The 14,957-nt window shown below is 52.6% G+C and overlaps 1 protein-coding gene across 1 annotated transcript in view; it reads right to left on the bottom strand.

The window, feature by feature from the left end:
• The window catches only part of LOC140398375 (vesicle-fusing ATPase), a 405,179-nt gene that overhangs the window by 378,395 nt on the left and 11,827 nt on the right, over positions 1 to 14,957 (bottom strand). The window contains exon 2 of the mRNA XM_072486990.1: positions 7,353 to 7,438. Coding sequence (XP_072343091.1) covers positions 7,353 to 7,438 — 86 coding nt within the window. The remainder of the gene's footprint in view (positions 1 to 7,352; positions 7,439 to 14,957) is intronic.

A 14,957-nucleotide genomic window follows, 5' to 3' on the forward strand; every position in this document is an offset into this window, starting at 1 on the left:
CTCCCACAGGTACCCCCACTCTACCCTATCGAAGGCTTTCTCAGCGTCTATCGCCACCACTATCTCCACCTCCCCCTCCCTCGCCGGCATCATGATGACGTTCAAAAGCCTCCGCACATTCACGTTCAACTGTATCCCCTTCACAAACCCCGTCTGGTCTTCATGGATGACCTGCGGCACACAATCCTCAATCCTCGTGGCTAAGACCTTCGCCAGCACCTCGGCATCTACATTTAGCAAGGAAATCAGTCTGTAAGACCCACATTGCAGGGGATCCTTGTCCCGCTTCAGGATCAAGGAGCTCAGTGCCCGGGACATCGTCGGGGGTAAAGCCCCCCCCTCCCTTGCCTCATTAAGGGTCCTAACTAACAGCGGGCCCAACAGGTCCATATATTTTTTATAGCACTCGACCGGGAAACCGTCCGGCCCCGGTGCCTTCCCCGCCTGCGTGCTTCCTATCCCTTTGATCAGCTCCTCCAGCCCAATCGGGGCCACCAGTCCCGCCACCAGTTCCTCTTCCACCTTTGGAAACCTCAATTGGTCAAGGAAACGGCCCATCCCTCCCTCCTCCTGTGGGGGCTCGGATCGGTACAATTCCTCGTAAAAGTCCCTGAAGACCCCATTGATGCCAACCCCACTCCGCACCACGCTCCCTCCCGTCCTTAACTCCCCCGATCTCCCTAGCTGCGTCCCGCTTCCGAAGCTGATGCGCCAGCATCCGGCTTGCCTTTTCCCCATACTCGTAGACCGCCTCCTGGGCCTTCCTCCACTTCACCTCCGCCTTCCTGGTGGTCACCAGGTCGAATTCGGCCTGGAGGCTGCGCCTCTTCCTCAACAATCCTTCCTCAGGTTCTTCCGCGTACCTCCTGTCTACCCTCACCATCTCCCCCACCAGCCTCTCCCTCCGCTCCTTGTGGGCCCTGATGGAGATCAGCTCTCCCCTCACCACCGCCTTCAGTGCCTCCCATACCATCCCCACTCGGACCTCCCCGTTGTCGTTGGTCTCCAAGTACCTCTCTATACTTCCTCGGACCCGCTCGCACTCCTCCTCGTCCGCCAACAGCCCCACCTCCAAGCGCCACAGCGGGTGCTGGTCCCTCTCCTCGTCCATCTTCAAGTCCACCCAATGCGGGGCGTGGTCCGAAATGGCTATTGCTGAATACTCTGTATCCTCTACCTCGCTATCAGCGCCCTACTCAAAATGAAAAAGTCGATTCGAGAATAAGCCTTATGGACATGAGAAGAATGAAAATTCCCTAGCCCCGGCCTTGCAAATCTCCAAGGGTCCACCCCTCCCATTTGGTCCATAAATCCCCTCAACACTCTAGCCGCCGCTGGCTTCCTACCCGTCCTAGACCTGGAGCGATCCAGTGCAGGATCCAACACCGTGTTAAAGTCTCCCCCCATTATCAGGCCCCCCACTTCCAAGTCTGGGATCCGACCCAACATACGCCGCATAAAACCCACATCGTCCCAGTTCGGAGCATACACATTGACCAGTACCACCCTCTCTCTCCCTGCAACTTACCACTTACCATTATGTACCTACCGCCATTATCTGCCACAATGCTCGACGCCTCGAATGACACCTTCTTTCCCACCAAGATCGCCACCCCTCGATTTTTGGCATCTAGCCCCGAGTGAAACACCTGACCTACCCACCCCTTCCTCAGTCTTACCTGGTCTGCCACCTTCAGGTGTGTCTCCTGGAGCATAACCACATCCGCCTTGAGCCCCTTCAGGTGCGCGGACACGCGGGCCCGCTTAACCGGCCCATTCAGTCCCCTTACATTCCAGGTTATCAGCCGGATTAGGGGGCTACCCGCCCCCCCCCCCCCCCGCCGACTAGCCATGACCCCTCCTCGGCCAGCCACGCGTCCGCACCCCACACCCGGTCCGTTCCCCACAGCGGCATACCCCCGTCTTGACCCACCCCACTCGCTCCAGCTCCTCCTTGATCTTAGCAGCAGCAACTCGAATCCCCCCCCCCCGGGCTAGGACCCATCCTAGCTGGTTTACTCCCCCCATTGCACTTCCGCAAGTCAGCTGACCCTTGCTGACCCCGGCCACTCCCGCCTCCCCTTCGACTCCTCCTATTGTGTGGAACACCCTCCCCTCCCGCTCCCCATTCACAGGCTCTCCCCCTCCGTTTTAAGTGCGGGAAACAATCCTCGCTTCCCCGCCCCGGTCCCGTCCCCCCCAGTCTTCGGCGCGGGAAAGAAAATCCCACGCTCTCCACCTACCAGGCCCTGCCACCAACCAACAGTGCCCAACCCGCCCCATCCACCCTCCCCAACCCGAAAGAGAAAAACACAGAGAAAAAGAAACCCAAAACAATGCAAAGGCCCCCCCCCCCCCTTGCGAACCAAAAATAGGCATAACATATCCACCGCAGTCCCCAATCGCCCATCCCGACCCTCAGTCTGTGCCCAGCTTCTCGGCCTGAACAAAGGCCCACGCCTCCTCCGGAGACTCAAAATAATGGTGCCGGTCCTTGTAGGTAACCCACAATCGCGCCGGCTGCAACATGCCAAACTTCACCCCCTTCCTGTGCAGCACCGCCTTCGCTCGATTGTACCCGGCCCTCCTCTTCGCCACCTCCGCACTCCAGTCCTGATATATCCGAACCTCCGCGTTCTCCCACCTGCTGCTCCTCTCCTTCTTGGCCCACCTGAGCACACACTCCCGATCGACGAACCGATGGAACCGCACCAGCACCGCCCGCGGAGGCTCGTTAGCCTTGGGCCTCCTCGCCAACACTCTATGGGCCCCTTCCAGCTCCAGGGGCCCCTGGAAGGACCCCGCTCCCATCAGCGAGTTTAACATGGTGACCACATAGGCTCCCACGTCCGGCCCCTCCAGCCCCTCCGGGAGGCCCAGAATCCGCAGATTCTTCCGCCTCGACCGATTCTCCACCTCCTCGAACCGCTCCTGCCATTTCTTGTGGAGCGCCTCGTGCACCTCCACCTTTACCGCCAGGACTAAGATCTCGTCCTCATTGACAGAGATCTTTTGTTGAGCCTCTCGGATCGCCACCCCCTGGGCCGTCTGTGTCTCCAGCAGCTTATCAATACAAGCCTTCATCGGCTCTAGCAGGTCCTTCTTAATCTCTCTGAGGCAGCGCTGGATACCCTCCTGTTGCTCCTCCACCCACTGCCTCCACGCTGCCTGGTCTCCGCCCGCCGCCATTTTGTCCTTCTTCCCTCCCTTCTTCTGGTCCACCACCACCTTTTTTGTCACCCCGCTCCTAGTTAAAGCCATATACTGACAGGAAACTATTATTAACTCCTTCCCACACCGGGAAACGTTGAAAAAGTGCCCTTGGGGGCCCTGAAAAGAGCCCAAAAGTCTCGAGAGGGAATCCTTTTGGCAGTATTCGCTTCACCAATCTGCCCCAAAATGTCCGTGGAAACTCCTGAAAAAGGTCTAAGTGTCCGTTCCAGACGGGAGCTGCCGAATGCGTGACCTACTCCTCCATGGCCACCACCGGAAGCCTCGTCCCCGCTTCTTCAGTGGCCCTGGTGAGATCTTTTCACAGTTGTTCCCTCTGCTGTTAGAATTCACTTTTGATAAAGGTCCTCAGGACTGTTTGCAGCTTTAAGCTTGCCCTTCCCCCGCTTGCATGCTGCAAACGCTGTTTATCCTGTTGCTGCCAAATCTTCCACTGCTTCTGCCGGGCCTGGCAGCCAAAATACACAACAGTCCTGGGGGACACCGTCAGGGGAGTGTTGCAGTCCTCTTGCCACACCGGGAAATGTCAAACAAATGCCGTGGGAGCCCTGCAAAAGAGCCCAAAAGTCGGTTCCAAGCGGGAGCTACCGAATATGCGACCTAGCTCTGCATAGCCGCACCCGGAAGTGACCCAGATGCTTTCTCACACAACACCCCGTGACACTATTGCACATTATTCTGTGACCAATCTGGGCAACAAGTGCTTGGAGAGGTCAATTTCTGCCCTGGCTGTTCACTTCATATGGAGAACAAAAAGAAATTCAAAAAAGGCAAGAAATTTGCACAGCTACGAAAAAGCACAAGCTCTCAACATTGAGGTGCTAATGAAAGCCAAATTGTGTACGCGATTAATGCACATTTTACCTTTACATAGCTTACTTTAACTAGGCCTAACAGTAAAATTCACAAAAACATTGCAAGCTAATTGTAATTTCTTGATCTCCAGCAAGTAAAAAACCAAGTGACCAACTTTTTCAAGAGAGCGGAACTCGTTAAGAATTTTGCCTCTTTGTGCTGATCCTTAATTTGGGGGTGTAGCCAATGACAGGTTCGACTATCTGGGGGTCCAGGTGACGGGGGAGTGATAAGACGATGCACAAGTGGAACCTGACACCGTTGGTGGAGCAAGTTAGGAGATGCGATACGTTACATGGTGGGGAGGGTTAAGGTTAAAATGAACATTCTGCTGAGGTTCCTGTTTGTATTCCAGACCGAAGGCCTTTTTCCAGAAACTGGACGCAGCAATTTTGGACTTCATATGGGCAGGGAAGGTACCTAGAGTAAAGAGGGCACTGCTACAGAGGCGTTACCAAACCTGCTGCATTACTACTGGGTGATGAATGCGAAGAAGGTGATACGGTGGTTGGAAGGAGGGGGGGGGGGGGGGGGGTTAGAGTGGGTTAGGATGGAGGAGGAGTCCAGTAGAAGGTCCAGCCTGAGGGCCATTGTGACGGCGTCGCTTCCACTGGCACCGGGGAGATACACGGTGAGCCCAGTGGTGCTGTCCACGATTAGGGTGTGGAAACAGTTGAGGAGACCCTTTAGGATGGAGGGGACATCGGTGCTGACGCCGTTGTGTGGGAATCATGAGTTTAAGCCAGGGGAGACGGATGGCATGTATGGGAAGTAAAGGGAGGTAGGGCTGGTGAGGGATAAGTACCTGGAGGAGAGGTTTGCAGGTCTGGAAGAGCTGCGGGAGAGGGTGGAGCTGCTGAAAGGAAGTTAATTCAAATATATGCAAGTGAGGGACTTTGCGCGGAAGGAATGGAGAGGGTTTCCCAAGCTACCAGAGTATATACCCTGCTGGAGCAGTTGCTGCTCCCAGTTACGGAGGGCGAGGGCAGAAGTGGTGATATATATGGGTAGCTGAGGAAGCATGGGGGAGCGCAGGCGGTGAGGATTAGGAATAAATGGGAGGGGGAGGAGATAGGGCCAGGAGTGTAGAGTGAGGCGATGTGTTGGGTAAATTCAACCTCATGTGCGAGGATGAGTTTGATTCAATTTGAGGTGGTACAAATGACTCGGGCGAGTGGGTTCTTCCAAGGGGTGGCAGACAAGTGTGAGAAGTGTGGGCGAGGACCAGCAAATCACACGCATATGTTCTGGGTTTGTGAGGTGTTGGAGAGACACTGGGAGGGCGTACTCAGGACGCTATCAAAGATTGTGGGGGTAGAGGTCGGGCAGGACTCAATGGTGGTGATTTTTGGGATTTGGGAAATGCCGGAGCTGATGGAAGGCTGATGTTGTGGCCCTCGCCTCTCTTATTGTCTGGCGAATGATATTCGATCAGCAACGTCAACGGGGGTGGTGGCCTGGCTGGGGGTCCTGTATGATTTCCTCTGGCTAGAAAAGTTCATGTTTGAGTTGAGGGGATCAGAGGAGGGCTTTGAGACACGGTGGGGACTGTTCGTGGCAATGTTTGAGGAATTGTTTGTCGCTTGGAGGTGGTGGGGGCGGTGACTTACACAAACCGTGAACTGTGGGGGTGTTGATAATGATTTTGCGCTTTGGAATAAGTTTGGAATAAAATGCATTTTTTTTTTTAAAACAAACTGAAGGTTCAAGGAAAACAGTTTTTTTGTTAGCCCTTTAGCTATAGATGCACAGCACTACAGAGGAAGACTCAAACCATGTTTGCTGGATTTTGTTTTTGATCAGGTTCAGGCAAGTCAGCTCTTGGAGAATTGATAGTAGCTATCGCCAATAGAATTGATTTGTACAGTCTCCAGTTCTTGGGAAAATGAAAAGCTGGATATTTACAGCCTAGTTTCAGTTCTTAAAATTACCAAGCAGTTAAACCAGAGACTAAATTCTATTCTACTGGCCTGAAACACCTCTTGTCTAACTCACTGCCACAATTAGCGGTCCAAACGAATAGTACAGATGCACAAAATAAAGCTAGATAAGCAGATGAGGGAAAATCCAACAGAATGTCATGCTGCTAAGGTTAAATAAAAAGGTTGCTCATAAAGGCTGATGAAAGGGGTATAAACATCGATACAGACCATTTGGAATGAAGAGCCCGTTTCTGAGCTAGACGTACCATATAATTCTAAGTACGCCATTAATTTGCAAACCCCGTGCAGACACAGCAGAATTGATTCTGCCACTGCGCAACAACTGAAGATTATGAAGCCTTTATGCTTTTCATGAATTTCCTTGGTTATTATAAATGAAAGTAATTACTGCTGGACACACTTTTCAGATGTAGCTGCAGAAATCAGCATTTTATCCTGATTTATTCTTCTTCACAGGATAGTTCAATAGACCATGCAGATAACAAGGTTTCACATCCAACTCATGATATGTCAAACATACTGTATAATACCCAACTAGGAGAGTTCCAAGAGAAAAAAGTAAATCCCAATAGAGTCCTATCATGTCTTTCAAGTTCTAATTCTTCTCAAGTAGCTTCTCAGTATTATTACTTCAGTCCTGGAAGGGCTGCACGGTGGTGCAGTGGGTAACACTGTTGCCTCACGGCGCCGAAGTCCCAGGTTCGATCCCGGCTCTGGGTCACTGTCCGTGTGGAGTTTGCACATTCTCACAGTATTTGCGTGGGTTCCGCCCCCACAACCCAAAGATGTGCAGGTTAGGTGGGTTGGCCACGCTAAATTGCCCCTTAATTGGAAAATGAATTGGATACTCCAAATTTATATTTAAAAAAGCATAGCAGCCTCAATTTTCACAGTGGGTACTTTTCAAACTGATTTATTGCAACCAAAATCACACTCATACAAAATATTGCTCACCATATACAAAGTTGCTCAGTATTAGTAAATTCTATGTATTTTCTTTTGTTTAAGAAAAACAGAAAAGAATGCCCTCCCACAAAAAAAAGTAATGTATAATGTAATTGCCTCTCCGGTGATTCTATGTATATACACTTCCCCAGTTTTTTCTTTCCCACCCCTTGGTTTTTGATTTGTGTGTTTTTTTATTTATGTAGTGTTTTTGTTATCCTCTATTTTATACACCTGTAAATATACCATGTGCAAAAAACCCAATAAAAAACATTTGTTTTAAAAAGTATTAGCAAATTCTTACAAAATGTAACTGTGAAACACATATACTCAATATAATAAAACTGTATACAAATGTTTCACAAAGATTAAACATACTGGCCAGTCTGGAAATCCTTTTCATTTACAACAGCACAATTGGTCAACGACAACTCATCTGTTGGACATCGCGCTGCTATCATGGGCTGTAAGAAATAAAGTGATCAAATTAGATATTTTCTCAATGAATACCAAGTGAAATGAAAATCACTCATTGTCACAAGTAGGCTTCAAATGAAGTTCCTGTGAAGAGCCCCTCGTCGCCACATTCCGGCACCTGTTCGGGGAGGCTGGTACGGGAATTGAACCGTGCTGCTGGCCTGCCTTGGTCTGCTTTAAAAGCCAGCAATTTAGTCCTGTGCTAAACCAGCCCCGAGTAACACAGATCCGAGGTGCATGACAAAACCCAGTTGTGCATGAAGTTACATTGTGACTTACTGGCAATTGTATAATTACAAAACACCCTCGGTGTAATTTATAGCAATACAATGCATAACTCGACAAAAACACGAGACTTTCTGGAATATACATCAAAATTTTATATTCGAATACTTATTTATAAAATACATACATTATACTTTGTCACAGTGATGTAAAAAACTAGCAGAACAGACATAGTATTATTGCTGAAAATTGGCAGGAAGTCAGAAATTAAATTCCAATTCAGACTTGACAAATCTTCAGGGAAGTGGCCCTTGTTATATTGGCATGGTAGCCTTTTTGTGCAGTAGAGGCTCCTTCATTAAATGTTTTTAAGATAAAGATAGATAGTTTTTTGAAGAGTAAAGGGATTAAGGGTTATGGTGTTCGGGCCGGAAAGTGGAGCTGAGTCCACAAAAGATCAGCCATGATCTCATTGAATGGTGGAGCAGGCTCGAGGGGCCAGATGGCCTACTCCTGCTCCTAGTTCTAATGTTATGTTCAACAGGCTGCAGCAGGAAGGGAGCATATGCTGCTACAAATTAAAACATAATTGAATAATTCCACACTAAGAAAGTTCATTTGATCTGAACCTTTTGTTAAATGGACAACACAGCAAAGGATCTAAGCTCAAAGTGCTAGATGTCAAAAAGGTCAAAGGTAATCTATTCAGCAAATAGATGACATGGGGCTGGAAAAGAGAAAGACTTAACAACATCCTCGTGACTAAGACGTTCGCCAGCACCTTGGCATCTACATTTAGCAAGCAAATCGGTCTGCTTCAGGATCAAGGAGATCAGTGCCCGGGACATCGTCGGGGGTAAAGCCCCCCCCCCTCCCTTGCCTCATTAAAGGTCCTAACTAACAGCGGGCCCAACAGGTCCATATATTTTTTATAGAACTCGACCGGGAAACCATCCGGCCCCGGTGCCTTCCCCACCTGCATTCTTCCTATCCCTTTGATCAGCTCCTCCAGCCCAATCGGGGCCCCCAGTCCCGCCACCAGTCCCTCTTACACCTTTGGAAACCTCAATTGGTCCAGGAAGCGGCCCATCCCTCCCTCCTCCCGCGGGGGCTCAGATCGGTACAATTCCTCGTAGAAGTCCCTGAAGACTCCATTGATGTCAACCCCACTCCGCACCACGCTCCCTCCAGTCCTTAACTCCTCCGATCTCCCTAGCTGCGTCCTGCTTCCGAAGCTGATGCGCCAGCACCGGCTTGCCTTTTCCCCATACTCGTAGACCGCCCCCTGGGCCTTCTTCCACTGCACCTCCGCCTTCCTGGTGGTCAACAGGTAGAATTCGGCCTGGAGGCTGCGCCACTTCCTCAACAATCCTTCCTCAGGCTCTTCCGCATACCTCCTGTCTACCCTCACCATCTCCCCCACCAGCCTCTCCCTCTCCCCCCGCTCCCTCTGCTCCTTGTGGGCCCTAATGGAGATAAGCTCTCCCCTCACCACCGCCTTCAGTGCCTCCCATACCATCCCCACTCGGACCTCCCCGTTGTCGTTGGTCTCCAAGTACCTCTCTATACTTCCTCTGACCCGCTCGCTCGCTTCCTAGTCCGCCAACAGCCCCACCTCCAAGCGCCACATCGTGCGCTGGTCCACCCAATGCGGGGCGTGGTCCGAAATGGCTATTGCCGAATACTCAGTATCCTCTACTCTCGCTATCAGCACCCTACTCAAAATGAAAAAGTCGATTCGAGAATAAGCCTTATTGACATGTGAGAAGAATGAAAATTCCCTAGCCCACGGCCTTGCAAATCTCCAAGGGTCCTCCCCTCCCAGTTGGTCCATAAATCCCCTCAACACTCTAGCCGCCGCCGGCTTCCTACCCCTCCTAGACCTGGAGCGATCCAGTGCAGTGTTAAAGTCTCCCCCCATTATCAGGCCCCCCCACTTCCAAGTCTGGGATCCGACCCAACATACGCCGCATAAAACCCGCATCGTCCCAGTTCGGAGCATACACATTGACCAGTACCACCCTCTCTCCCTGCAACTTACCACTTACCATTATGTACCTACCGCCATTATCTGCCACAATGCTCGACGCCTCGAATGACACCTTCTTTCCCACCAAGATCGCCACCCCTCGATTTTTGGCATCTAGCCCAGAGTGAAACACCTGACCTACCCACCCTTTCTTCAGTCTTACCTGGTCTGCCACCTTCAGGTGTGTCTCCTGGAGCATAACCACATCCGCCTTGAGCCCCTTCAGGTGCGTGAACACGCAGGTCCGCTTAACCAGCCCATTCAGTCTCCTTACATTCCAGGTTATCAGCCGGATCAGGGGGCTACCCGTCCCCTCCGACTAGCCATGACCCCTCCTCGGCCAGCCACGCGCCCGCACCCCACACCCGGCCCGTTCCCCACAGCGGCATACCCCTGTCTCGACCCCTCCCCCCACTCGCTCCAGCTCCTCCTTGACCTTAGCAGCAGCAACTAGACTCTTCCCCCCCCCCCCCACCCCCTGGCTAGGACCCATCCTAGCTGATTTACTCCCCCCATTGCACTTCCGCAAGTCAGCTGACTCCTGTTGACCCCGGCCACTCCCGCCTCCCCTTCGACTCCTCCCATTGTGTGGCACACCCTCCTCTCCATCTCCCCATCCACAGGCTCTCCCCCTCCCCTCTCCGTTCTAAGCGCGGGAAACAATCCTCGTTTCCCGCCCTGGCCCCGCCCCCCAGTCTTCGACGCGGGAAAAAAGCCCGCGTTCTCCACCTACCAGGCCCCGCCACAAACCAAAACAGTGCCCAACCCGCCCCATCCACCCTCCCCAACCCGAAAGAGAAAAACACAGAGAAAAAGAAACCCAAAACAATGCAAAGGCCCCCCCCCTCTGCGAACCAAAAATAGGCATAACATATCCACCGCAGTCCCCAATCGCCCATCCCGACCCTCAGTCTGTGTCCAGCTTCTCAGCCTGAACAAAGGCCCACGCCTCCTCCGGAGACTCAAAATAATGGTGCCGGTCCTTGTAGGTAACCCACAGTCGCGCCGGCTGCAATATGCCAAACTTCACCCCCTTCCTGTGCAGCACCGCCTTCGCTCGATTGTACCCGGCCCTCCTCTTCGCCACCTCCGCACTCCAGTCCTGATATATCCGAAACTCCGCGTTCTCCCACCTGCTGCTCCTCTCCTTCTTGGCCCACCTGAGCACACACTCACGATCGACGAACCGATGGAACCGCACCAGCACCGCCCGCGGAGGCTCATTAGCCTTGGGCCTCCTCGCCAACACTCTATGGGCCCCTTCCAGCTCCAGGGGCCCCTGGAAGGACCCCGCTTCCATCAGTGAGTTCAACATGGTGACCACATGGGCCCCCACGTCCGGCCCCTCCAGGGGACCCAGAATCCGCAGATTCTTCCACCTCGACCGATTCTCCATCTCCTCGAACCGCTCCTGCCATTTCTTGTGGAGCGCCTCGTGTGCCTCCACCTTTACCGCCAGGCCTAAGATCTCGTCCTCATTGTCAGAGATCTTTTGTCGAGCCTCTCGGATCACCACCCCCTGGGCCGTCTGTGTATCCAGCAGCTTATCAATAGAAGCCTTCATCGACTTCCGGGTGCGGCGATGACCAGCTGAGTCGCACGTTTCGGCAGCTCCCGGTGAAACGGACTTTTGGGCTCTTGATAGGAGCCCCAACGGCAATTTTGACGGCTAAAAACACTGTGCGGTAAACCAGAAGGGAATCCCCCCTGGATACGGATGAAAAAAGGAGAAAGTGGCCGGATTGCAGTGGATCCTTTAGAACAGCGGCAAGGAAGGCAAGCAAAAACCAAGATGGCGTCGGAAGGTGGCAGTTTAACATGGGGCCCTGAACAACAAGAGTTCTTGAAATGCTGTGTGGAAGAGCTCAAAAAGGAAATGAAGAAAGAGCTGTTGGCCCCGATACTACAGGCGATCGAAGGGCTAAAGGAGGAACAAAAGACCCAGGAGCGGGAGCTTCGGGTCGTGAAGGCAAAGGCAGCCGAGAATGAGGACGACATACAGGGCCTGGTGGTGAAGACGGAGACGCATGAGGCACATCAGAAACGATGTGTGGAAAGGTTAGAGGCACTGGAGAACAACGCAAGGAGGAACAACCTGAGGATTCTTGGTCTTCCTGAAAGTGCGGAGGGAGCGGACGTCGGGGCATATGGGAGCACGATGCTGCACTCGTTAATGGGAGCGGAGGCCCCGGCGGGTCCGTTGGAGGTGGAGGGAGCATACCGAGTGAAGGCGCGAGGACCGAGAGCAGGAGAAATTCCCAGAGCCATAGTGGTGAGATTCCTCCATTTTAAGGATAGAGAAATGGTCCTTAGATGGGCAAAGAAAACTCGGAGCAGTAAATGGGAGAACGCGGTGATCCGCGTTTATCAAGACTGGAGTGCGGAGGTGGCGAGAAGGAGGGCGAGCTTTAATCGGGCCAAGGCGATGCTTCATAAAAAGATGATAAAATTTGGAATGCTGCAACCGGCAAGACTGTGGGTCACATATCGAGGGAGGCACCACTACTTTGAGACGGCGGATGAAGCGTGGACTTTTATTGTGGAAGAAAAACTGGAATGAGCGGGTTATTAAAAAGAACGTTTGAACAAAGTGGTGGGGCGAATGTGGGGGGCGAAGAGGGGGGTTAAAAAGGGGGGAAAGAGGAGTTTTATGTACTAATCCTGCGATGTGGTAACTTTTCTCTCTTCCACAGGTGGCGATGGGGGGAGGAGGGTAGGTGGAGGAGATGGGGCGTTGGCCATTGGGGGCGGGACCAAGGGAGAAGCGCGGGCTTGGTTCCCGCGCTATGATAATCATGGCGGGAATAGAGAAGCAGGAAGGAGGGGGCGTCGCACGGTGCGAGCCGAGGTCACGGGGGGGGAAGCCGAGGTCGGCCAGAGTTTGCTGACTTCTGGGAGCAACATGGGGGGAGTAATTACGCTAGCGGGGGATCTAGCGGGGGGGGTGGGTGGGAGGGGGGAATTACTGGGTTGCTGCTGCTGGGGAGAGGGGGGAGCTGGTATGGGAGGGGATGGGCGGGGGGGCACCGCCTGGGGAGATACAGCTGCGTGGGAACCGGGTGAGGAGCTGGAAAAAGGGGATGGCTAATCGACAAGGGGGGGGGTAGGAAGCCCCCCAACCCGGCTGATGACGTGGAACGTGAGAGGGCTGAACGGGCCGATAAAGAGGGCACGGGTACTCGCACACCTTAAGAAACTTAAGGAAAATGTGGTTATGTTACAGGAAACGCACCTGAAACTGATAGACCAGGTTAGGCTACGCAAAGGATGGGTGGGGCAGGTGTTCCATTCGGGGCTAGATGCGAAAAACAGGGGGGTGGCTATATTAGTGGGGAAGCGGGTAATGTTCGAGGCAAAGACTATAGTGGCGGATAACGGGGGCAGATATGTGATGGTGAGTGGCAAACTACAGGGGGAAACGGTGGTTTTGGTAAATGTATATGCCCCGAACTGGGATGATGCCAATTTTATGAGGCGGATGCTAGGACGCATTCCGGACCTAGAGATGGGAAAGCTGATAATGGGGGGAGATTTTAATACGGTGTTGGAACCAGGGCTGGATAGGTCGAAGTCCAGGACTGGAAGGAGGCCGGCAGCAGCCAAGGTACTTAAAGATTTTATGGAGCAGATGGGAGGTGTAGACCCGTGGAGATTTAGCAGACCTAGGAGTAAGGAGTTCTCGTTTTTCTCCTATGTCCATAAAGTCGACTCGCGAATAGACTTTTTTGTGCTGGGAAGGGCGTTGATCCCGAAGGTGAGGGGAACGGAGTATACAGCTATAGCCATTTCGGATCACGCTCCACACTGGGTAGACTTGGAGATAGGGGAGGAAACAGGAGGGCGCCCACCCTGGAGAATGGACATGGGACTAATGGCAGATGAGGGGGGGGTGTCTAAGGGTGAGGGGGTGCATTGAAAAGTACTTGGAATTCAATGATAATGGGGAGGTCCAGGTGGGAGTGGTCTGGGAGGCGTTGAAGGCGGTGGTTAGAGGGGAGCTGATATCAATAAGGGCACATAAAGGGAAGCAGGAGAGTAAGGAACGGGAGCGGTTGCTGCAAGAACTTTTGAGGGTGGACAGACAATATGCGGAAGCACCGGAGGAGGGACTGCACAGGGAAAGGCAAAGGCTACATGTAGAATTTGACTTGCTGACTACGGGCACTGCAGAGGCACAATGGAGGAAGGCACAGGGTGTACAGTACGAATATGGGGAGAAGGCGAGCAGGTTGCTGGCACACCAATTGAGGAAAAGGGGAGCAGCGAGGGAAATAGGGGGAGTGAGGGATGAGGAAGGAGAGATGGAGCGGGGAGCGGAGAGAGTGAATGGAGTGTTCAAGACATTTTATAAAAAATTATATGAAGCTCAACCCCCGGATGGGAGGGAGAGAATGATGGGCTTCTTGGATCGGCTGGAATTTCCCAAGGTGGAAGAGCAGGAAAGGGTGGGACTGGGAGCACAGATCGAGGTAGAAGAAGTGGTGAAAGGAATTAGGAGCATGCAGGCAGGAAAGGCCCCGGGACCGAATGGATTCCCAGTCGAATTCTATAGAAAATATGTGGACTTGCTCGCCCCGGTATTGACGAGGACCTTTAATGAGGCAAAGGAAAGGGGACAACTGCCCCCGACTATGTCTGAAGCAACGATATCACTTCTCTTAAAGAACGAAAAGGACCCGCTACAATGCGGGTCCTATAGACCTATTTCCCTCCTAAATGTAGATGCCAAGATCCTGGCCAAGGTAATGGCAATGAGAATAGAGGAATGTGTCCCGGGGGTGGTCCACGAGGACCAAACTGGGTTTGTGAAGGGGAGACAGCTGAACACGAATATACGGAGGCTGTTAGGGGTAATGATGATGGCCCCACCAGAGGGGGAAACGGAGATAGTAGTGGCGATGGATGCAGAGAAAGCATTTGATAGAGTGGAGTGGGATTATTTGTGGGAGGTGTTGAGGAGATTTGGTTTCGGAGAGGGGTATGTTAGATGGGTGCAGCTGTTGTATAGGGCCCCGATGGCGAGTGTGGTCACGAATGGACGGGGATCTGCATATTTTCGGCTCCATAGAGGGACAAGGCAGGGATGCCCTCTGTCCCCATTATTGTTTGCACTGGCGATTGAGCCCCTGGCGATAGCGTTGAGGGGTTCCAAGAAGTGGAGGGGAGTACTTAGGAGGAGAAGAACACTGGGTATCTTTGTATGCGGACGATTTGCTACTATACGTGGCAGACCCGGCGGAGGGGATGCCAGA

This window comes from Scyliorhinus torazame, chromosome 21, assembly GCF_047496885.1.
Source record: "Scyliorhinus torazame isolate Kashiwa2021f chromosome 21, sScyTor2.1, whole genome shotgun sequence".
Classification (NCBI taxonomy): Eukaryota; Metazoa; Chordata; class Chondrichthyes; order Carcharhiniformes; family Scyliorhinidae; genus Scyliorhinus; species Scyliorhinus torazame.